This window comes from Podarcis filfolensis (assembly GCF_964270895.1).
Source record: "Podarcis filfolensis genome assembly, chromosome: 12".
Taxonomy (NCBI): domain Eukaryota; kingdom Metazoa; phylum Chordata; class Lepidosauria; order Squamata; family Lacertidae; genus Podarcis; species Podarcis filfolensis.
In genome coordinates, this window is record NC_139614.1 from 51,572,525 (window position 1) to 51,597,558 (window position 25,034).

The following is a 25,034-nucleotide window of genomic DNA, read 5'->3' on the forward strand; positions in this document are numbered from 1 at the left end:
AGTTGCTAGATAGATGATAGATGGATGATAGATAGATTGATAGATGATAGATAGATAGATAGATAGATAGATAGATAGATAGATAAGATAGATAGATAGATAGATAGATAGATAGATAGATGATAGATAGATAGATAGATAGATAGATAGATAGATAGATGATAGATTTCTTTATTTAATATGTAGTCTGCCCTTATCTCCTCCACAAAGGAGATGCTCAGAGCAGTTTATGAATATAAAAGCACACCTTGCAAGTGAGGGAGGCGGGAATTTGATCCCGTTTGCATTTAAAGGTGTATAATTCACCTTTTGGGGGAATTACATACATACCAAAACATTGCCATTCTTTAGAATTTGCGCTGCTCCAACTTTTGCACTTCCCCAGCCAAGTAGAGGGTACAAAACTACACAAAGTGTGCGTACAAATGAACACGTTAGTGAGTATAAGATACAGAAATGCATTGTGTTAGGGAAATTCCCTTGCAAACATGTTCCTACGAGGGGAAATTCACTGATATGTTTTCAGGAGGGCTTAAAATGAAAGATCCCAATCTCGCATAGAAAAATGAAGGAAACTGACACTCACAGATTTGCCCATTCCTAGGCTGGATCTACACTGACCTTTTTAACGTTAGTAGAATGATATTAGATATATTGTTCTAAAAAGTCACAGGGTATACTGGTAAAATAAAAAGGTTCCTTACCTGTTTCCTCCATAACAATGCAGTCGTTCCCCTATTCTTGGTTCCTGCCTGCTCTGCAGCTCCTCAGGTGTTACTTTTTAATAGCGCATTACTAACATTACAGAGCCTAGGACTTGTCGATCAGAAGGTCGGCGGTTCGAATCCCCGCGACGGGGTGAGCTCCTGTTGCTCGGTCCCTGCTCCTGCCAACCTAGCAGTTCGAAAGCACGTAAAAGTGCAAGCAGATAAATAGGTACCGCTCTGGCGGGAAGGTAAACAGCGTTTCCGTGCGCTGCTCTGATTCGCCAGAAGTGGCTTAGTCATGCTGGCCACATGACCTGGAAGCTGTACACCGGCTCCCTCGGCCAATAAAGCGAGATGAGCGCCGCAACCCCAGAGTCGGTCACGACTGGACCTAATGGTCAGGGGTCCCTTTACCTTTACCTTTAACGTTGCAGGCAAGACATCATATGTCCAAATATGTTATGATAACGTTATAAACCATGAGTGTAGATCTGCACCAGAGGAAGAAAACAAGGAGACAAGGAAGTCAGCACCGTACAAAGGCACCAGTAGAGCCACAGCTTTTGCCCAGCACCAACCTCCTCACCGCCTTGCCTCTCCTACCATACCTCTTGGTACACAGCAGCGACCCACCTGTGCCAGGAAGTCTGCCCCTCCATCCACTGCCACTTGCTTTTTTTCTCCCTAGTTGATCTTGCTGCTGAAGAGAAAAGCCACTTTGCGGCTTGCCTCTTCAGCAGGAGAAATTAATATGAACAAGATAGCACATGAATCTCCATCTGCTTATGGTTCGCTCTCTTGTTACATCCGCTAGAAATTACCTAGAGGTTTAGGAATTGCAATCGAAATGGATCTGTTTTGCTTTTAAATGGGTGCATTGTAGGGATAGTGTCTGTTTGCCTGACTTGCGCTTACGACTTCCTTTTCGTTTATTTATAAAGCTGGTGCCACTCATACTAGCATGGTTTGAGCTTTCTGCTAATTTCCCAGAAGTATTTATGTGCTTCTGAAAATACTTTAATGGTCAGCAGTAAAATTCTCTTGTAATGCTACATATTTCTACAGCGTGTTTCCTAACTGCACCAAACCTCAGTTATCCTTTTATCAAGAACAACACTTTAAGGCAGATCCCCATATTGCAGACAGAGCACTGAGGGCAAGACAGAGTGGCTTACTTAAGGTCTTGCATAAAGTTCCTGTCTGAAGCTGGATTCGAACTGGGATTTCTTGGCTCATCAGCACTTCTCTCCATCGACTCTCCCCAAATGCTAATTTGCCACAGCTTGCAGATGCTCACCTCCAAAGTTTTCAGTGTGTGATGTTGTATTGTGTGTTTACTGTTTTAGTACAGTCATACCTCTTGTTGCATTTGCTTCATGTTGCGGCTTTTCGGGTTGCGAACGCGGCAAACCCAGAAGTGTATACTTCCAGGTTTTGCCACGCATGTGCAGAAGCGTTCTGCGTGCTTTGCACATGCACAGAAGCGCTCTATCGTGCTCCGCGCTTCCACAGAAGCGGCACTCTAGTTGCGGGCTTTTCAGGGTGTGAATGGCACCTCGGAACGGATCATGTCCGCAACTAGAGGTACCACTGTATTTTTGTTGGGAGCTGCCCAGAGTGTCTGGGGCAACCCAGTCAGATGGCTGGCATTTAAATAAATTATTATTATTATTATTATTATTATTATTATTATTATTATTAATTCAAAGGGCAGTGGTCATGCAAACTTACAAATTAGAATGCTTTCACAAACAGGGGTGTCTTTCCAACCCATCCTAAAAACCAAGAACACACACACAAATGCAAATTTCTTCGTCCAGGAGGCAGCGGCGGAGCAAGCTGATCAGGCGCCTAGGGCGGCGTGCATGGGAGCATGACACTCAGCGGGACCTCCGGGGAGTCTGCCTGCATCCTCCCACTCAGCCACCCTACAGCTGAGGGGGAGGCGGCGGGCAGACCGTTTGGGGCAGAGCGGAGCCTGCGGGCAACAAGCCACTGCGTCACTCCCAGGAGAGACACGAAGCTTGGGCGTGCTACAGGCCCTGCAGTGAAGACCACCCAGCATTTTGTCACACACCCCTCAGTGATGACACCCAGGGCAGCCCGCCCCCACTGCACCCCCCTTCCTCCACCCCTGCCAGGAAGTCCTACTGCAAGGCTAAGAAACCTTTTTCTTTCTTTTTTCTTTTTTTAAAAATAATTTTTATTGAATGATTTTATGTTACAAAAAACATTACAACCATACTACCACAAAATATAATTGAGAAATAAAAATTACACACATCAATATTTTGTTTGTTATGTTATTTAACGTCTTACTTCCTCCGAAACATTCCATACAAAACACACATGCACAGACACAAAAAAGAGGGGGGGGAAATGATGAAAATAATGAAAAATAATTATTTTCCCCCCTTTTATCTTACAAAATCTTTTCTTCAGTTTTGACTTCCTGTCAAGTCCCTTTGCATATGTTTTATCTTACAGTTGAATGTACCCAAAACAATAAACCTTTCTATATATATTTTCCAATATATTCAGAAAACATAATAAATCCTTAATTGTTATCCACCTCCTTTTACTTCCTTTGTCACTCGAATGCTAGCATGGAGTCAAAACTATTATTGTATTTTTGAACATATCTTCTATAACCATCCCATTTTTCCAAAAAAAAAAAAATTGCTTCGAATTTCCTCTGAGTTTGCTAGTCAATTGAGCCATCTCCACAAATTCCTGTAATTTGATTTGCCAAGCTGTTATTTGCAACCTGAAGGTCCCTTGCCTTCAGGGACCCCATTCCTCCAGGGGCCACCTGCCAGTGGGGGGCAGGACCCAAAGCAAATGTGGGTGGGGCCAGGAGTGAAATTGAACAGAGCAACAGATGCGACTCTTTCCCTTGCATAGATATCTCATAGAATCTCATAAATCAGAGTTGGAAGGGACTTTGAGGATCATCTAGTCCAACCGCCTGCAGTGCAGGGATATGAAGATGCCCCTTACAGAGATCCAACCTGCAACCTTGCCATTGTCAGCACCGCGCTGTAACCAACAGAGCAAAATCCAGAGTTTTCTGCCCATCCCACCACCACCAGTCTTGATCCAAACATTATCACAGCTCAAGGGCACATTCCAGCCAGGCCAAAGCACTCGAGGCAGGTGTGGAGCAGGGCTGCTGGTGAGAGTCCCAAGGGCCAGATACAAGTGCCAGGGAGGCACATTCACCCCTCAGGCCCTGAGGTTCCCTCATCCCTGCTCTGCTGTCACTTGAGGAGATTGCACAAGAGAGATCTCCCGGTAAATTGCACCAAGGCGTCATTGATGGTTTACTGAATCCATCTGCATTCTTGTTCATGAGAAATCTGCTCTGAAGTGCAGTTAGGAGCACCGCTTATGTTTGGGTTGTATTGTTCCGTGGTTTGTTTTCCTGTGCTGAATCATTTCGCTTTCTCCACACCACCAAGAAAACAGAATACCACTGTGGATGTCGATGAGAATGAATATTCCCCAGGAGAACAGCTGGGTTTTGAAAAGCATTTCATGCATTTATTGCAACTCTGTCTCAAGAACAACATGGGCAGAATTTCAGGACAGAATCATTAGCGGTTGTGTACAGAAGTACACAGTCCTTGAGGAGAATCCATAACTCAGTGGTAGATCCTAAGTGATGGATGCAGAATGTTGCAGGTCCTGTCCCAGGCATCTCCTGTTAAAAGGATCTAAAGGATCAGGGCTGAGGAAGACCCTGGAGAGACCCTGCTATTCAGATGAAACAATATGGGCATAGAACAGTATTCCCTGCCTTAGTATCTTGGACTACAACTTCTACCAGCCCCATCCAGTATGCTCAAGGCTCAAGGATGATGGGAGCTGTAGTCCTACAACCTTCAGAGAGCCTTCCCTAAGTTGAAACCATGCTGGCTGGGGCTGATAGGAGTTGTAGTCCAGAACATCTGGAGAGCACTTGGTGAGGGCTGCCCTAAAGGGACTCCGCAGAAACTAGTTTCATATGTTTTATAGCAGAGGTCGCCAATGAATGTGGTTGCACTGCTGAGATTCAAAGTGTTGGTGCTGACCTGTAAAGCCCTAAGCGGCCTCAGCCCAGTATACCTGAAGGAGCGTCTCCACCCCCACCGTTCTGCCCGGACACTGAGGTCCAGCACCAAGGGCCTTCTGGCAGTTCCCTCACAGCGAGAAGCCAAGTTACAGGGAACCAGGCAGAGGGCCTTCTCGGTGGTGGCACCCGCCCTGTGGAACACCCTCCCATCAGATGTCAAAGAGATAAACAACTACCAGACTTTTAGAAGACATCTGAAGGCAGCCCTGTTCAGGGAAGCTTTTAATGTATGACATTTTAATGTATTTTTAATCTTTGTTGGAAGCCGCCCAGAGTGGCTGGGGAAACCCAGCCAAATGGGTGGGGCACAAATAAGAAATTATTATTATTATTATTATTATTATTATTATTATTATTATTTTCCCCAAAGTGCCTGAGCTTTTCCACTCACTGCCCCCTTGGCCAACCCTACATCAAGATGAAACAGGAAGTTGGAAAACGGACCCTTACCCACTTCCTCTTTCAGCTCTATGGCTCTGTCCAAGACCCAGATTGAAAAAGTGAAGCTTGTGTGTGTTAGCCTTTCATCTTTCTGTCTCTTGTGGGGTGTGGGGGCTGATCCAGAAGAGGCGGGTGAACCAGAGCAGGTGGCACCCAAGGAAGTTGCTCAAAGTTTCAGATGTTCCAATGGGTCCCAAAAGATCGGTGACCCGTGTTTTCTGGGTTTCTTTGTGCCTGTTTAATAAAGAGCAGTGGGATCAAATGTGAATGCTCAATATTAGGTCTCTCTGTCCTCATTGGGCTTTTTGCTTCCTTGCCAAACTGGAACAGACGCAAACAAGTGGGGCACCCGCATTGTTTCACGAAGGGCACTTTCTCTTTATCTCAACAGGAGACTGGCTCGCTCCACCTTGCTACTTATTCCACTGTTTGGGATTCATTACACGGTGTTTGCCTTCTATCCAGAGAATGTCAGCAAGAGGGAGAGGCTGGTCTTCGAACTGGGGCTGGGATCTTTCCAGGTGAGTGTGCATTAAAATGGGGACGCGGGTGGCGCTGTGGGTTAAACCACAGAGCCTAGGACTTGCCGATCAGAAGGTTGGCGGTTCGAATCCTGGCGATGGGGTGAGCTCCCGTTTCTCGGTCCCTGCTCCTGCCAACATAGCAGTTCGAAAGCATGTCAAAAGTGCAAGTAGATAAATAGGTACCGCTCCACCGGGAAGGTAAACGGCATTTCCGTGCACTGCTCTGGTTCGCCAGAAGTGGCTTAGTCATGCTGGCCACAAGACCCGGAAGCTGTACGCCGGCTCCCTCGGCCAATAAAGTGAGATGAGCATCGCAACCCCAGAGTCGGCCACGACTGGACCTAATGGTCAAGGGGTCCCTTTACCTTTTATGCATCAAAATAGCCTGTGTCCATCTGCCTGCCTGCTCATCCACCCCAGATAAGGAGAGGAAAGGACATATTTCAGTGGTAGGATTATGGTAAATGTAAAGGACCCCTGGTTGGTTAAGTCAAGTCACATTTGACTATGGGGTGCAGCGCTCATCTCCGCTTTTAGGCCGAGGGAGCCGGCATTTGTCCATAGACAGCTTTCATGTGGCCAGCATGACTAAACCGTTTCTGGCGCACAAACCGCCGTGATGGAAGCCAGAGCACACAGAAACACAATTTACCTTCCCAACGCAACAGTATCTATTTATCTACTTGCACTGATATGCTTTGCACTACTTGCACTGCTAGGTTGGCAGTAGGTGGGACAAAGCAACGAGACCTAACCCCATAGTGTGGATTCGAACTGCCAACCTTACAGTTGGAGAGCCCAAGAGGCTCGGCGGTTTAGTCCTCAGTGTGTCTGCTTTGCATGCAGAAGGCCCCAGATTCAATTCCTAGTGTCTTTTGGCAGGTTGGAGATAAGTAACTATACAAACTTTAGAATACATCTGAAGGCAGCTCTGTATAGGGAAGTATTTTTTAAAATATAATTTTTTATTATGTTTTTATATAATCATTGGAAGTTGGAAGTCGCCCAGTGTGCCTGGAGTAACCCATTCAAATGGGTGGGGTATAAATAAAAAAAATCATTATTATTATGGAAAAGGACGTCCCTTTTTCAATAATAATAATAATAATAATAATAATAATAATAATAATAATAATAAATTTTATTTATACCCCACCCTCCCCAGCCAAGACCGGGCTCAGGGCAGCTAACACTAGGTATAAAAACAATTGATTAAAATACAACTTAAAAACAAGTTTAAAATACAAAATTAAAATGCAGCCTCATTTCAGTAGAAACTCAAATCAAAACTTTTGGGGGATGAAAACATCAAATCTTCTCCATGGCCAACTATCCAGACTGGTCCTACGTGGGCCAGAAAAAAGCCAGGGAAGTCCCCAAATAGGAGTTCCATAACAGAAGGAGAAAGGAAAAAGGAAAGGGGGATCAAGTTGATTCCAAGCCAAAGGTCAGGTGGAACAACTCTGTCTTACAGGCCCTGTGGAAAGAAATCAGATCTCGCAGGGCCTTGGTCTCATGAGACAGAGCATTCCACCAGGCTGGGGCCAGTGTTGAAAAGGTCCTGGCTCTGGTTGAGGCTAATCTGACTTCCTTAGGGCCCGGGACTCCTAGGGTGTTATTATTTATGGACCTTAAGGTCCTCCGCGGGGCCTATAGAGAAATGTTGGCGGGTATGTCAGAGTAGACCCATTGAAGTGAATGGACATGGCTAGCTTGGGCTTATGAGTTTCAGTAGGTTTGCTTTAGTTGGCTCTTGTTCTCCCGCAAAGAGGAAAATGAGCAGCAACAGGGGGTTTCTGCTGTGTGTGCAATTTCCCCCCTGCTAGTGTAACTTCAATTGCTTTTTCTGCGGCTTGCTCCTTCTGTCAAGAAGCAAACCAGAGCAGCCATAAGTCTGCGCACAGCCACTCCACTACCTTGTGGCTCCCTGTTCTCTTCCACCTAGGCTATGTTCATACCACACATTCAAAGCACCATGATACCACTTTGAGCACTTGTGGCTGCCCCAAAGGATTCTGGGAGCTGTAGTTTGTTAAGGGTGCAGAGGGTCATTAGGGGAGACCTCTATCCCCCCCAGAGCTACAATTCCCAGAGTTCCCTTGCAAGAGGGGTTGATTGTTAAACTGCTCTGGGAATCATAGCGCTGGGAGGATAATTATGTTTAATGTTTAATAGACTATTGTATTTTAATATTCTGTTGAAAGCCGCCCAGAGTGGCTGGGTAAACCCAGCCAGATGGGCGGGGTATAAATAATAAATTATTATTATTATTATTATTATTATTATTATTATTATTATTATTATTATTGTCTCTGCAACTTTTTTACACCACAGATGCTCTCAGGATGGCAGGGTAGGGGGCATTCCTGGTCTTGCTGCTCCACAGCAGACATTTCAACTGAATTCTGATGTTATAGTTTTAGCTGATTTTTTTTACCTTTATTGTATGGGGTTAAAGGTACACTGCTTAGGAGGTCCCAGGAACCAAGCGGCATATAAATTGTCGAAATCAAATAAAGAACGGCCCTCTAGGTGGCAATAGTGCTGTGACACTGAAGCATCGCAGAACAACTAATGAAATGGAATGATGTGCAAATCCATCAGTGATGCTCTACTATTGCATCAATGGAACGTTGCAGAATACGCCCCTCCCCCCCAAAAAAACCCCCCCACAACCCAGCAGTTTGTGCAGAGCAAGAACCGGTAATTTTCAGTGCATCTGTGTGGGAATGTTCAGGGAAGCAGGAGAGGATATATTGTTTATCAATATCCTTCCTAACTTGCTAGTTCTATAACTTAGCAGAGTTTTAACATTCCCCTTTAAAGGCACAGTGGATAGCTGGTTGCAAGCTTGTTTGAGCTTCTCAATATAGATTCCTGGAAAGACCCCTTGTTTCCCTCTTAAAAGAATAAAGACGCCACAATCTTATTTAAGATATATAAAAGTAGTTTACTCACATCATCAGTTCACAGTTGGATCCCTGAAGGCAGACTTAGTTAGAGATGTATATACATGTGGATCTACCCCATATGGGGGGTTAATCCCAGTGACTGCAGACTGGCAGTCACTGCAGCTCACACGATGAAAGGAAAATGGAGAAGAAGGGAGGAGGGCTACGTGCCTTGTGCTTTTGTTACCTGGACAGGTAAGGTCATGCCCACCTCTGGTTGCATGCAAGAGGAAGTATGTCCCAGCCCAGGAGGAAACAGGAAGTTTTCAACTGGCTGGTCCAAACATCCCCTTGCATGTTCACTCTGGGAAAACAAGGAATGTTGTACTTGACTACTACTTACGTATCACATCCCACAATCTGAACAGCTGCCTGTTTCTCTCCTCTTCCCCACAGGGCTTCGTGGTCGCTGTACTTTACTGCTTCTTGAATGGGGAGGTAAGACTTTTCATAGAATCATAGAATTGTAGAGTTGGAAAGGATCCTGAGTTTGCTGGACCTGGCGGTAAACCCAAGCAACACTGTCCAGGTCCAGTCCCGAATCCAAGGGTTCCATGAGGAGTCAGTCCAACAGCGCCAATGCAGGAAACCAGGCTAGGTCAGGCACAGGGTCTCAGGCAGGTTCTAGCAAACAGCAATGTTGCTCCTGCAACCTGGGACAGGGTCCAACAGCCTTTTATCCATGTCAGGGTAGCTGCCGGTCCTGATCCCCCGTTGACTCACCTCCCTGTCTCGACTGGAGGCGAGGACTCCTCCTGCGAGTACTCAGGTCTCTCCTTCTCTCAGACCTGAGTCTCTGCAGCTTAGGAGATGTCGGTGGGTTACTAGACCCAGGGGCCGCCTCAGCCTCTCCTGACCCAACCAGTAGTGGAGCAGCTGTAAGTGATGGCCCAGCTGAAGGCAACGAGGTAATCTCTGCATCTGGAGCCAGGGCAGGCTCAGGCCCCAGACTCGGCCCAGCTGGTGCTTGTTGCAGGGGAACCTGTGCAGACTGGGACTCTTCAGGAGCAGACTGCCTGAGGCAGAGGATCCGGTGTGGACTGAGACTCCTCCGGTTCCGAGTCCCAGGCCATCACACTGAGCGTCATCTAAGTCAACCCCTACCCTACCCCCCGGCAATGCAAGAATCTTGACTGAAGCATCCATGACAGATGTCCACAAACATTTTCCTCCTTCCTCCCCTAAATGTATAGCCTGGTTCCTGCTTGCATCTTCCCCTTCCATTCTGGGTCTCTACAACCATTCACTGCCTAATCTACCCCCGGTGGGCTGTGACATCTCTTCTCTCTGCACACACCAAGCTTGAGTGGCCCTCTGGAGAGGCATCATCCATTGCAATGTACAAAGCAATAATAAATGAGAGATTGCCCAAAGCCCACAGTGTGTGTAGCAAGTTGCATGGGACTCTTTGGGTCCTGACCATCATTTAGCACCTTCTGATGCTTTTGTTGGAGGCTGTAGGTCTCTTGGAATCAAAGGGGAGAAAGCACAGTTGCACTCAGATCCTGATATTGGGCTCCTTGTAAGTGTTGGAAAAACACCTGGGAATGTCTGCCAACTTCCCAAGTCTTTGGGACGTCTCTCCGGTGGTCCTCTCTGGCTATAAATCTCCCTCAGTCCATAGAGACCGGTAATAGGCAACCCTTCTCTCCTGAAAAGAGTTCGCTAGTCTTCTGGCATATCATAGCAGAAGAAAGACTCAATCGTAGTTCTAAAACTACTTTATTTACAGTCTTATATACAGAGACTCCATCAGTACGTCTGTGCCTTCTGAACACCAGTACAGAAAACACACACAGAAGTGAAACTAAACTTGCAATAGTACTCAGAAGGAAGAGCTAATACAGACTTCCTTTCTCACACTCTCTCAGACACTCACATGACGTATACAATCATATTACCACTCGCTGGAGCAGCTCGGATAGATACAAATTCTAACTAAGTACCTGGGAGACTGTCTTATACCTTATCCATTCATTAGATCACTGTGGCCTGCAGGAGAGCTTTTCTTGTAAGGTCTTAAGATCTCAGAAGCTCATTCCGCAGTAACTCTGAGCAGGGTCTTTAATATGGCTGCCCCAGTGCTGTGGAATAACAGGCGCCCTCTATCTCCACTTTTCAGAAACAATGGAAGACATGCATGTTCCAAGACACTAAATGAGGCTTTACCATAAGTGTCTACTTGTTAGAGTTTAAGACTTGCTATTCACGTATATGCTGTTTTTGTGTTAAATTCTGTTACGCGTAAATCGCCTTGAGATGGTGGTTTAGAAGGCAAGTAATAGATCAATGATGATAAAAATTGATTTAAAGAAAACATGGTTTCCCACTGTGAGCATAAGATGCTGGAATCGGTAGTGGCGCCCGCCCTGTGGAACGCCCTCCCATCAGATGTCAAAGAGATAAACAACTACCTGACATTTAGAAGACCTCTGAAGGCCTTCAGGGAAGTTTTTAATGTGTGACATTTTAATGTATTTTTAATCTTTGTTGGAAGCCGCAAAGAGTGGCTGGGTACAAATAATACATTATTATTAGGTGGACCTTTGGCCTGATCCAGCCGCAGAGCTCTTCTTGCATTCTTACCGCTTCTGCGTTTTGTTGAAAGAAAATTAAAAATATAGAAACTTCTGTCAGCATGTTCCCAAGCGGCTAAGTACATTAAAAAATGACCTTTTAAAGTTTCTCCCTAAAGGTGCAGTCAGAAATAAAGAGGAAATGGAGGAGCTGGAAAGTCAACCGGTACTTTGCTGTGGATTTCAAACATCGCCACCCCTCCCTAGCAAGCAGCGGTGTGAACGGGGGGACCCAGTTGTCCATTCTGAGCAAGAGCAGCTCACAGATTCGAATGTCGAGCATAAATGCGGAGAACCTGGCGACATGAGCGCATAAGCCATCTTCCTTCCCCTCCCCAAAGGGGGGGGAGGGGAGAGAGAAAAGCTCCCTTTGGAAACAAAACAACATCATCAACAACAACAAAAAGGTCATAATTAATTTTGGTGGTGTGGGGTGGTTGTGTCTGTCTCTGTGTTTTGTTTTAAAAGAAAAAAAAACCCCACCTCCCTTTTATTAAAAAAAAAGAGAGGCAGAGAAACAAAGTTGTTCTGGAAGCATGAGACGTCATCCCTGAGGGGTGGAAGATAAGGCATTGGAGAGGATTGTAAATATGCAACTGAGATCATCCGGGACCAAAAAAAAGAAAAAGAAGGCATTCAACTCATCCACCATCTCAGCACGCTGCAAATAATTCCATTGTTGGCCTGCCATTTTTGGTGATTGTCCTCTGTCCCATTGTGAATTTTGAGTGCCAAGCTGATACCTGTGAATGAACCATGTATATTCATCTCCAATGCATCTCCTTCTGTCTTGGGCTAGTCTCTGCATCCTCTTTCATGACATAGAATGTAGCCTAAATTCTTCAGTGGATGCACAACCAGTCTTGATGAGATGATGGTCGTGGTGGATCCCACCAGAGGCTGCCCAAGTGTGAGGCATCCAGTGAGATTGTGCAGAACTGCGCCATGTGGACAGCAGCCACTCGATGGATGGAAAAGCCATGCCAAGCGAAAATGGAGCCAACCGGTGTATTCCGTCCTCCAGGAATGTATTAGAAAGCTTCTGTTATGCTGTGAATTTTCTAAAAGGGTCGTCCAAGTTAAGATAGAGCTATATTTTTGAGGTTGATGGGGGGGGCTTCTTCTTTTTTTAAAAAAGTGGAAAATATCTATCTATATACCCCCCACATTAAGTCTACATGAATTCCTTGAAGGTCAATTCCTCCGGACTACATGCAAAACCTTCTCCACTGATACATTTCCACAGAAATAAGGATGTAACTGGTAGTTGTGACCCCTGGCGGCACAAGTTGGTTGTGTGCCCCACAAAGTGTGGGGTTTTTGCTGCGCCAGGGTTCACGTCGAAAGGGCTAGGCAATTTTTGTGGGTTCTACATAGCTAAAACAGGGGGGTCTGTTTGGGTGGGTCACAGAAGGTCCAAGATCCAGTTCTGTGGCCAAGAAATAATATAGACTTTGGAAGTGGGGAAACGTGTCTTTAGATTGAGGCACTTCCCATGCCCCCCAGGGGAGAGTTTAGTTTGTTTAGGAAATCATTAATGCCTTCAATATAGGTTCGAGAGAAGTGGGGAATTCCTTCCTCGCTCGCGCCTTCTAATCCAAGCCACAACTGAAACATAGCTACTTCAGCCGAATTAAAACAATGATGTCAATTCTCAGGAGACTTTGTGCATTGCATGAAGGCCTCTGGACTTTTTATCGTTCCTCCGTGGATTGTATGAGCCTGTCTTAGATGTTCCAGATCCTCTCTAATCTTTTAATGTGAGTGTGTGAGCTTGCCTGTGTGTGTACATTAGAGAGGGGGGAAGTGTTGCTATTTTGTTAATGAATGCAAGCTGAGGCCAAGAAAGTTGCAACGAAAGGGCTGGTTCTTTCTCCTTCATTTAAATGAACGGGGTTTTTAAATAATAAAATAAATAAAGTGTTTCAGTGGGGGCGGGGGGTGGAGAAGAAGAAGTGGACCATAAGTTGGAGCAGGGAGGGGTTGGGGAATCTGACTCTGCGGATGTTGATGGACTACAATTCCCATCGTTCCCAACCTGCCTGAGGTTGATGGGAGATGGAATCCAACCACATACAGATGATCATCTAGAACAGGGTTGACCAACTCCCGAGAGACTGCGATCTACTTTCAGAATTAAAATCTGGCAATGATCTACCCCTGCTTTTGGGGGGTTCAGGTCTAAGTTGTTGAGCTTCTTTTAGGGAGGAAGAAAGCCCCATTTTTATACTTCCTTAGGAGGGAAGTTCCATTTTTGGGGGGAGGGGGGGTTAAAGGCAAGGGTCAAAGGGGAAAAAGTCACTCACAATAATATCTCTTTGAATGAAAACAGCCACAGAGAGAAAGCTCTATCTTCCCTTCCACTGATCAGACAACAATGGAAGGTGGGGTGAGGGGGCGGGGCAGGAGTCAGTTTCAATGACACTGAGGAAAGGGAGCCAGAGATCAACCCGCGATCTACCAAAACCTCGCAGGGATCTGCCAGTGGATCGTGATTGACCTGTTGGACATCCCTGATCTAGAACATATAGAGGACCATAGGCTCCCCATCCCTGAGCTAGAGCTTGGTCCGTACATGTTGAGCAACACAATCTGCTCCTTCATCATACATCGGGGAAGGGCCATAACTCAGTGGTAGAGCATCTGCCATGAAAGCAGAACGTCCCGGGTTCGATCCCCAGCATCTCCAGGTAGGGCTGGCAGGGACACCTTGCCTCAAATCCTGGAGAGTAGCTGCCACCCAGTGTAGACAGCACTGGGCAAGATGGAGCAATGGTCTGACTCAGTTCAAGGCAGCATCCTATTTTCCTGTGTTCCCAATCTCATGCCACGCATGGACCAGTTTGTCAGCTTCAACACACACGTTAGCTGCCATCTTGGCTCCAGTGTGCATGGAGAAGAAGCTCCAGGAGAAACAGCTTTGCACACCTTGTGTGTCAGGATATCCAGCACAGCCCGCTGGCTAAGCAAGGAACAGCCACAGTGGTGCCCTCTGGGTGTTAATGGACTCCATTGACCATCATCCTTAGCCATTGGCTGTGCTGGCTGTGCCCATTGGGCATTGTAGTCCAACCATCCTTGAAGGGCACCAGGTTAGCTGCTACCTCTGGGCTAGGCCACGTATGGTGGCCCATCAGGTCCTCCACAACCTTGTCCCTCCCTTGTTTGGCCAGGTGGTTTATCAAGTCCCATTTGGCTCAGTGGGTCACCAGTTGTGTTGAGATCAATGCATGAGTTCCCTTTGGTATCAGAGAGAGCTGGGCATAAACACTCCCTGCCCCCATGCAGTCTTCTAGTGGCATCAAAGGGAAAAGGGAGGTCCCAATTAGCATTAAGCTCTCTGGGTTTCTGGAAAGGGTAGTCACCACTTAGGAGCCTTAACTGCAAAGTCTCCTAGTTGCCACCTCCAACCCACCACTACAAATGGGATGGTTGTCGCAGGCTGAAAGTTACCTGCTTGCAGATCCTTGCATAGCACCTACCAGATACCTCCAGCTGCCGGCTTAGGAGGTGGGTTGGACACTACCTCATGGTAATTGTAGCCATCACATCTTAGCAGAGCAGCCATGGGGTGAAACAAAACTGACTGGGATCCAGAAGGCTGATCCCCCATTTGACCAGCCCTGGGGGTGAGAGAAGCAAAGGCATCAGGCGCTCTTCCCCTTCCAATGACTGGATCATGGCCACTGTGTACAAAAGCTCCTTTTCCTTCTTTCTGGATTTTGTTTGCTCACGCCATGATGTTGTGTGAAATGTATTTTTTTCCAATATATATCTATAAATTGTTTGTTTGTTTTTTAAAGACATGAGCAAATGGATGTGTCCATTTAGACCAGGGGTCAGCAACCTTTTTCAGCCGTGGGCGGGTCCACCATCCCTCAGACCATGTGGGGGGCCGGACTATATTTTGAAGAAAAAAATGAATGAATTCCTATGCCCCACAAATAACCCGGAGATGCATTTTAAATAAAAAGACACATTCTACTCATGTAAAAACACTCTGGTTCCCGGACTGTCCGCGGACCAGATTGAGAAGGCGATTGGGCCAGATCCAGCCCCCGGGCCTTAGGTTGCCTACCCCTGATTTAGACTGTATTCACACGACGGTTTATTCTGCTTTCATTATGTTTCCCTAACTGTTAATTATATTTAAGCTTTCACATGATGTGAAAGCCACTTCCAGGAATATAGAATAAGTTTAATGCTCATTTCCATGTTATTTGCAAATAGATTTTTTTCCCCTGGAAGTAAGTAACAGGAAAATGAGCACCAAAGTCGCACCATACTCCACGATATTTCTGAAATTGAAAGCTCATACTGTATGGCAGCTCAATGCGGAATGAAGAAATTAACAGTTAGGGAAACATCAGGAAAATGGAATAGACTGCCATGTGGATGGAGCATTGTGTTCTATTCCTGGAAGCGGCTTTTGAAGCTCAAACGTAATGTGAAAATTAAGTTAGGGAAACGTCATGGAAATGGAATGAAGGCAGCATCCTATGTTCCAATCTGGATTGGGTTCACGTTCCACCAAACCACAAAGAAGTTTTAAATCACTGCAAAATTGGCAGTTCATTCTGAACTGTGAATGAAAGCAACAGTTATTTCTTTCAGATGGATCTCAGATCTGTTCCCAGTTGTGATGGTGCATGGGACCAAAAAACAAAACAAAACCACCCTATAAGTAATAAACACAATTGATATCATCCAGAGCTTCTTGCTCACTATGATGCATGCATAGCGACTTGCCCATTTGCTTCAATAGAGGGGGTAGTTCTGAGAGTCCATCCCTGGTTTTGCAAAGATGGATCCGTCCTTTCCATGGAGGTAAAACGAGAAGCCCTTGCGTGCAGGAGGTCTGTGCCAAACAACTGAAATTGCCAAGATTCCAGAACTGGCAACGGAGCAAATTTCAACCGTTCCATAGGATCTCCCAAGATTCAATGGACTGGATGTTTGCCCATCAATGACCAGTCAATTGCACTGGTATCGAGGGATTATTTTGCTCAGATTCCACAGGGATCGGTGCAGCAAATTGCCAGGGGTCCATTGAGAAGAATGGGGGTAATGGCCAAGGTTTTGAAGGCGACGATGGAAGCAAAAGCCCAGGTTTCATTGAGTGCCAAAAGAAAATGTTGCCAGGGTTGAATGGCAGTCTGTGTAGCGTAGGCACCAGTGGAGAAAAAGGTTCCAGTTCTATTGGCACCCATGGAGAACGTGGCCCAGATTGTATCTCAGAGAAACTGCAAGGACCTTGTGGCTGCGTAGGACAACAGGCAGGTAACTCTGCATGTCTGGAATCTTGAAAGGCTCCCTCCTCTAAATGGCAGACGAGAGGTGGCTGGCTTGCTCAGACCCCTTGTATTTCCAGGCCAGACCACACACACCTGGTCAAACTCAAGGCACAGGTGGAATTTGGCAAAAGGAAGGAGTGATGTCATGGTCACTGCTGGTTCTGAATGTAAGCTGGTTATCTTCTGGTGTTGACTCTTAAGCTAGCAATCTTTCTTATCAACTGAAAGGGAAGGTTTAGGGAGAAATGTCTTTGTCTGCATGTTATGGATATGAATACTATTTAAATTTATTGTCCACCCCTTCACTCTAAGGTCCCAGGGTAAGCTGCAACAACTAAAACACCATGTCACCAAGATTGCATTTGTGAAAAACTTAAATTTGCAAAAAAAGGGGGTCCTAAAAATATGCATCTCAGGTGTCAAAAGTTAGGTGCATCTTCAGCATTCATCAAAAGCTGTATAATTAAGATGTCAGATACATCTCTTTGCCCTGGCTTTTGACACCCGAGACTCGTTTTTCTATATCTTTGAATGCAAACTTACCAGATTTGTTTTTCCCACGCCAGGGCATGAACAAAGACACTTTCGAAACGATCGCTTCTCTCAATTTTGTATTGCAACCAATGTGCACAACTGGGTGCATATCAGTTGAAAGAGCATGCAAAACTATGATAGCGACAACAGCATACGAAAATGCAGTCAGCTAATGGAAAACTGCAATTCATGTAATAGGCTGGAATTTCTATAACTATCTGTACTTGAGGAGAAATGGGTGCAAAAAAAAATGTTTATGAATTTTCATATTCCGATATGGAAATGGAGCAAACTGAATTTAAGATTAGAAAAATGAGGAACTGGTAGGAAATTAAATTTACCATCCCTCCCTAGGGGCAACTAGAGAAGATGGACAGCTGAAGAGTTGACAGCAGGAGACAAATTCACCCCCAGGCAGCAGTAGTGATGATCTGATTTACCCTCCAGCCCAAGCTGCCCCCATGATTGAAGGTGCCCTAGAGAACATCCCCTCCAGTAGGCCTTTTCCACCAGTGGCGTGCCTGAGTGGATGTACTTGGTGGCGGAAGTGGGTCACAGCCATTCGGATGCTCTGAGCTGCACTGGGTGGCTGGATCTAGCCACCAGTGAAATTCCCCACGATGTCTGAGTGTGACGCTATGTTGGTGGCATTGTGGGAAATTTAAACCTAGCTGACTGGTGTTGCTCAGAGGGTCAGGTTGGAGGCACCAGGGCTTATGAATACCAGTTGCTGGGAGGCACGGGAGACAAGAGAGGGCTCTTGCGCTTGAATCCCGCTTGCGGGTTTCCCATAGGCACCTGGCTAGCCACTGTGAGAACAAGATGCTGGGCTAGGTGGACCTTTGGCCTGATCTAGCAGGCTCTTTGGGACGCGGGTGGCGCTGTGGGTTAAACCAAAGAGCCTAGGACTTGCCGATCAGAAGGTCAGCAGTTCGAATCCCCGCCACGGGGTGAGCTCCCGTTGCTCGGTCCCTGCTCCTGCCAACCTAGCAGTTCAAAAGCACGTCAAAAATGCCAGTAGATAAATAGGTACCGCTTCAGCGGTAAGGTAAACGGCGTTTCCGTGCACTGCTCTGGTTCACCAGAAGCGGCTTAGTCATGCTGGCCACATGACCCAGAAGCTGTACGCCGGCTCCCTCAGCCAGTAAAGCGAGATGAGCGCCGCAACCCCAGAGTCGGCCACGACTGGACCTAATGGTCAGGGGTCCCTTTACCCTTTTACCCCAATGTCACCCCTTTTACTTCTCTCCCCCTCCCCATATTAATGAATAGGTGGCCCTATTAACAAAATAAAAATGTTAGATCAATTCTAGAAGATGCTTAAGCTCAGGCTTTGCTGAACCTCCAAAGGAAAAAGAATTTCTGGGAAAGCACCATCTGTTTTGATGGTATTGCATACATGATAAATAGTAATGCTAATGTCCAGAGCTGAGAGGGGGAGAAGTCACTGGGAGATGACAGTGTCAGCTGGGAGGCACTTTTAGAAGCGAGGGATAGGGAAAAGTGCAGCTTCTGCATAGGGGGTGACTTATTCTCAAGAAAGAGGTCTTTGCAAGAAGGCTTCCTCTGAGACCTGGAACACATGTAATGCTAAGACAAGGTTAGTTTAAGTCAAGGTTTGCTTAACAAACCATGAGTTTGCCAAGAGTTGTGAAACAGACAACCCAACAAACCGTGGCTCGTTTCTCCTGTTTTCCAGCTGCTGTTGCCTCACCTTTGCACTCTGAAGAGTATCTGGTTCCAAAACATGGTTAAGGACTGGTGCTGGGTTCTAACATAAGGCCAAGCAATAGTTTAAAACAAACCAGGGTTGTTAGACAACAGCAAACCATGGCCTCAGATTGTGTTTTGTTGTCAGGAAACAAATAATAGTTAAGCAACCGGGCAGGAATCACACATAACACTAATAACTCATTGTTTAATAAACCATGGTTGAGTGATCTATGTGTGAGCCAGGCCAATGTCTGCTTTCATAGATGATGTACAGACAGGATCATCCAAGATCCTTGATGTCTCGGGATTCCTCCTTTGATGCTGAAGCATCCAGAATCTAGTGGTTGACAATAATGGATCACTAAACTAGAGTTCTCAACATTTCCTGTTTAATAGAAAATGTGGAAACTTCAGTTTCTAGTGCCATCCATCAAATGCCTTTCACCAGTGCCAAAAGTTCTTCAAGAACTGGTTCTCTATGTGTATATTAAATTCCTCCCCTGTGCTACAAGCCCCTACTTCCCACAATGGTGTCCTTAAAGAGCTGACTCGTTTTGTGACCCTGTGCACACTTGCTTGAGGGTAAGCCTCACCTGCTACTTCTGAAGTGCTCAGGATTGTGCCCTCTGATACTTTTGGGATTCCCATGAACCATTTTTGGGGTGCGCATGCTGAAGGTGTACCCAGAGCCAAGAGCTATGCCAGCAATGTCATTGTTTCTAATGGGGCATCTGCTCAAGCGTTCTCCTTATGCTGAATGTAAAAAAATAATAATATCAATAATTTTTAAAATGAACATGGCGAATGGGCGGGCAGGGCACTGTTTGAGGTGACCGTTTCCCTTTGTAAACCTTCAGAGCAGTAGAAACCCGTAGGCAGAACTGCTTCTCAAGGCGATGTAAATAAACAAGATCTCTTTTGCATTTCAACAGTGCTATGCCCCGCCCCCTGCCCCCACTGTGAGATATATTTTGGAGTTTGAGAATATATGTTATTAAAAGCAAAATGTAATAATAACAATAAAAGATTTGTTGTGACTTGTTTCTGGGTTGTTGTTGTTTTTTTCAAAAAAAAATTATTGGTTTTTCCAAAAATAATTCAAACAAACAAATGAACAAACAGACATAAATCTCCACTATATTGAAACCAAAGTTAGTAACATTGTCAAGTGACTTCCTCGTATCCCCCTGGTTGTATTTCAATGTATAGCATTTTAACGGTTTTCCAAAACCAATATTTTTATAAAGTTAACTTATTCACTTAACATCTTTCTTTCTTTTCAGTTCAGCATTACAACATATTAATTCATCACATTACATATTAAAATCCTAAGCCTATCTGGTATTTACAAGCTTTTCCAATTAAATTAACTAAACATATTTAACTAAATAGTCTTTAAATTTCATTCATTCCTCCTGATAGTCCTCCTCCTTCTGGTCGCCGATTCTTCCAGTCAGGTCGGCTAGCTCCGAAAAATCCATCATCTTCATCTGCCATGTTTCTGGGTTTTTTTATTTAAAGCAACACACACACAAACACATGGCCAGGCTGCATTTCTGATATCAGCATATTTATTTGATACTAGGGGCTTGTGCCCCTGCTTGTTTTGCTTGCCATTTTCCCTACTTTCCCCTTCCCCTAGAGCTTCCCCTTCCCACCCCGTGGAAACAATGAAGCTTGCTTTTCACCTCCCTAACAGTATTTCCGGAGCCACTTCTCTTTTCTACTCTGTAGCCCCACTTCACCCCTGTCTTCACCTCCAACCTCAAATCCACCCTCATCCTTTTGTGAAAGCTTCCTTGCACACAGACCACCCCCTGTGGGAAACTCCTGCCCCTTCCTCCTCTTACACATTACTGCTAAGCACCCTTTTCACCTTCTGGAGAATTATGAAAACATCTTCTCTTCTTCTGCAGGTACTTGCAGGCCCCTGCTTTCGTCTTCACCCACATCCCCACAACCCCCTAATCCCTCCACATTCCCATGAATTAGTCATGGAGTTTCCTGTCACTTTCCTAACTGCAAAACATTCATTTTTATTTTTATTTTAGTGGCTTTGTTGTACTCGGACAACAGAGAGCCCTTCAATATACTTTAATTGCACAAACCGTCCTGCAAAGGATGGGTGGTCTGACGTACCCACATCACAACAGCCAACCAACCTGACCCTGACTTAGGAATTTCTGTCTGAAGGCTTGTAGGTCCCATGGGGCACTTGTAGGGTGGAAGTATTCTGATACAGCTGCCACTTCTGCTGGAACAAGAGGGCTGAGTCCCTCCCCCCAAACCCTGGAGGTCATGAAAGCGAGGAACATCTTCAGACAGAGGACAGGCCATTCTGACAGGCACCCCTCTTGGGACTGATTCTGTCCAGCATAGATAACTGTGTGACGTAATTAACAGGGCTGTTATCTCTGGAGAGGCTCCGATGCACCCGGGCAAAGCTGAGGTAATGTCGGTAGTGCCACTTCCGGAGGCATTTCTTGAACTCGGCCTGGACCTAAGATGGAGGAAGCAGCAGCAGGAAAGGAAATGGAGGCTTACAGCTGGGACAGAGTTAAAACACAGCCCCCAACTTCAGACCCTTGAAGTGTCCCTATTTTCCAGGGACATCCCTGATTTAGAGAAGCCGTCTTGGTTTCTGATTTAATCCTGGAATGTCCCACTTTTCCTAAGGATGTCCCTACTTAAGCTGCATTTTAAACTGTACTCTAACTTATATTGTAATCAACTGTTTTTGGGTTTTTTTGTTTTGTTTTGTTTTACTATATTTATATTCGGTGTTAGCCACCCTGAGCCCGGTCTTGGTCGGGGAGGGTGGGGTATAAATAAAAATTATTATTATTATTATTATTATTATTATTATTATTATTATTATCATTGGAGAAATGTTGGAGAGTATGAAGTTATCCAACTTGCACTTTGACGTGCTTTCAAACTGCAGGAGCTGGGACCAAGCAACCGGAGCTCACCCTGTTGCGGGGATTCGAACCGCCGACCTTCTGATCGGCAAACCCTAGGCTCTGTGGTTTCAACCACAGCGCCACCCACGTACCTCATTACCACTTAACTTCCAATTCACCTCATTGTGCTTTTTATACCTTACTAGTCTATATGCACTTCATTTTTATTATTCTTTTCAGTTAATTATCAGGGAAAAGTTTTAACTTTATAATTTCCTTAAACGTCAAGATTCAATCCAAAGCTCCCAAGAGATTTGTGTTATTACAGTACTTTTCAAGATATTCTTTGAACATTGTCCAATCTTTACTAAATTTCTGGTTAGAATCTCCTCTTATGCTCCCAGTCAACCTTGCAAGTTTTGAATATTCTATCATCTCTGCTTGCCAATCTGTTTTCGTGGGGATTACATCACATTTCCAGTTTTTTTGCTATTAAAACCCTCGCCCTTGTGGTTGCATACATAAAGAGGGTTCTGTTCTACTTGTTTGGATTTATTTGTTTACTTATTCCATGTGTTGTCCACTTTCTGACCAAGCTAACTTAAAGTGACTTACAATACACAAACAAACAAACAAACACATGCATTAAAACCAGCATTAAAGAGAATAAATAAAAACCTAAACCCTATTTTTATTTCTAAAAACCTGACTTAAAGCATCCTAACCACTGAAGGAGGCAGTTAAGAGCCAAAGGCCTGGGGGTGGGGTGAGAGAAACATGCAGGCGCCTGGCACCTAAAGCTAGGTAAAGACAGTGCCAGGAAAGCCTCTCCAGGAAGAGCATGTGCGTGACGGCCTGGGATTCGGACTCGGAGGCTGAACCTGAGGGATCCCAGCCTGCACAGGATTCCCTTCCTCCAGAACCAGCTGAGCCGGGGCTGGGGCTTGAGCCTGAAGGGTCCTCACCTGTGCTGGATCCTCAGGTGCAGGCACCAGCTGAGTCTGCTCTGGCCCCTGAGGTGATGGAGGACCCATTTCCTGCAGGTGCTCCACTCTCAGCCCTGTCAGGGGAAGCTGAGGTTGCCTCTGGGTCCGGTAACCCTCCAGCCTCTCCTGAGCTGCAGAGGCTCAGGGCAGAGAGGCGGAGGCAACTAAGTTCCTGCAGGAGCAGTGCTCGCCTCCAGACCAGGAGAGGCGAGTCACCTGTGGACCAGGGCCGCCCTATGCCTCGGGGCAGATAAAAGCCAGCCAGCCCCAGTCCCAAGTTGCGGGAGCAACATTGTTGGCAGCCTGTTTCTGTCTGCACCCTGTCCTGCTCTCCTGCCAGAGTTCCTGACCTCACCCGACTCCCTGCCTTGGACCCTGCTTCAGCTTTGACGGACAGCCTCCATACCGCACCTTCAACCTTGGACTGGACTCGGACCTCGCCGCACAGTTAACCAGCACAATGTGCCAAGTGAGGAGTCACCACTGAAGAGGCCCTGTTCTTTTGTTGCCACCTTCCGGACCTTCTGAACAGGGGGCACATGGAGAAGGGCCTCAGGTGATGATTGCCAGGTCTGGTACATTCACTGGGGGGGGGGGAGATGGTCCTTCAGGTACTGGGCAGTGGCGGAGCTAGCTGCTCAGGTACCCAGAGCGGTGCACATGCCATGCACCCAGGGGTGGGAATGATCCACCAAAGGGGCGGGGCAATCGGCACAGTGGCGTGATCCTCCCAGCAGGTGTCTGATCGCGGCACAGCGGCATGATCCGCCCAGCGGGATTTTGTCACCCCCCTCTGGGATGACACCCGGGGCTGACCACCCCCACCACACACCCCTTCCTACGCCCCTGGTACTGGGGTTCTGAGCTGCATAAGGCTTTATAGGTCAAAAAACCAGCACTTTCTCATTTCCACTTACCTCTCCATTTAAGAAACAGTACAGGAGAGCGACAACAAAGCCCTATGAAAGAGAAAGATAGGGAAGAGAATTGTGGGAGAAGCACACACCTACCAAACAAATGTGGCTTGATACGAAAATGGGCAAGGCACCTGCGCACAAGGGCTGTTCTTTTCTTGCCCCTGCTTGTCACCTTTCTAGAGACATCTGGTTGGTCTATGTCAGAAAAGAGGATGCTGGACTAAGTGAACTTTGGTCTGATCCAGCCGGGCTCTTCTTGGCTACACACAAACACATATTGAAAGAGGGAAATGCTCCCATTTTGAGCCAGAGAATGGAAAGCATCAGGAAATGCTTGATTCTCCAGGAGCTTGTTTTTTTATAGCTTCCAACAGGAGCAAGCCTCCAGCTTCCAGTTCTCAGGAGCATAGGAATTTGTCTTATACTGAGCCAGATCATTGGTCCATCCAATTGTAGGTCCAGCTGTCTGGCACAGTCTTCCTGGGATTGCAGGCAGGGGACATTCCTAACCCTGCCTAGAGATATTTGTGTCAGGAGCTCATTCTACACTCGAGTAGGACCCTGGTAGAGACCCATGCCCAACTGGCATGCTCTCTCCCTCCTGGTCGATCGTTCGGGAGCTTCAAAAGCCTTCTTCAGCCTGAACATCACAGCGACTGATGCCAACAGACATCGGCACACTTAGGGATCTGCAGAGTCTTCGCTGCTTGCGTGACAGACCTCAGCAACTCAGCATTTTGGCTAATCTACTTTATTTACATATAAACACACATGGAGCACTGCAACATGGCTCCCTCTCTCTCTAGCATCAGACAGCAAAGAGGAAAAGAAGAAAGGAGAATAGTCCCACCTTACGGAACACAGTAACACAAACATCCTGTCTCCGTCACTTCCCACTCTGTGGAGTCAAAACATACACCGTCGTGTGATAGACAACAATCCCATGACTGCAATCATGGAGCAGGGATTCTAACAATTTGGAGCTTGAACTTTCTGCATGGACAGCAGATGCTCTACCATTGCGCTGCAGACTTCCTGTATACCAGACATCTCCAGGGCATCCTTATCCACAACTCTGGCCATTCCTCCCCAGAGAAAGGTCAACAACTATGGGCAATCCTCCCCTTCCACACACACATCCCACGCACGCTCCTCCTCGCTTCAATGACAATGTGTAGATCACTGCCAGATTTATTTATACTGGGCGTAGATCACAGTCTCTTGGGAGTGGGATGTGCCTACTGTATACTATAGGAACACTGGGAGCTGTCTTATACCATCAGATAATTGGCTCATCTGGCTCAGTATTGTCCATGCCGATGGGCAGTATCTCTCCAGGGGTCCAGGGACAGAGTCTTAGTCCAGTCCTGCCAG

At 46.2% G+C, this 25,034-nt stretch overlaps 2 protein-coding genes across 12 annotated transcripts in view; one reads left to right on the plus strand and one right to left on the minus strand.

Annotated features, from left to right (window-relative positions):
• ADCYAP1R1 (ADCYAP receptor type I) overlaps positions 1 to 19,895 on the plus strand; it is a 161,499-nt gene extending 141,604 nt beyond the window's left edge. For 6 of the 11 annotated variants that reach the window (XM_083579803.1, XM_083579812.1, XM_083579808.1 and 3 more), the window contains 3 exons: positions 5,654 to 5,783; positions 9,134 to 9,175; positions 11,420 to 19,895. In XM_083579803.1, the coding sequence (XP_083435929.1) occupies positions 5,654 to 5,783; positions 9,134 to 9,175; positions 11,420 to 11,629 (382 nt within the window). In that variant the 3' untranslated portion in view covers positions 11,630 to 19,895. The remainder of the gene's footprint in view (positions 1 to 5,653; positions 5,784 to 9,133; positions 9,176 to 11,419) is intronic. The other 5 variants (XM_083579807.1, XM_083579810.1, XM_083579811.1 and 2 more) reach the window with 1 other exon arrangement.
• The window catches only part of LOC310746251 (vasoactive intestinal polypeptide receptor 1-like), a 43,951-nt gene continuing 32,490 nt past the window's right edge, over positions 13,574 to 25,034 (minus strand). Inside the window, exons 12-13 of the mRNA XM_083580109.1 lie at positions 23,661 to 23,702; positions 13,574 to 21,354 (exon numbers count right to left, since the gene is read on the minus strand). Of these exons, the coding sequence (XP_083436235.1) occupies positions 21,172 to 21,354; positions 23,661 to 23,702 (225 nt within the window). The 3' untranslated portion in view covers positions 13,574 to 21,171. The remainder of the gene's footprint in view (positions 21,355 to 23,660; positions 23,703 to 25,034) is intronic.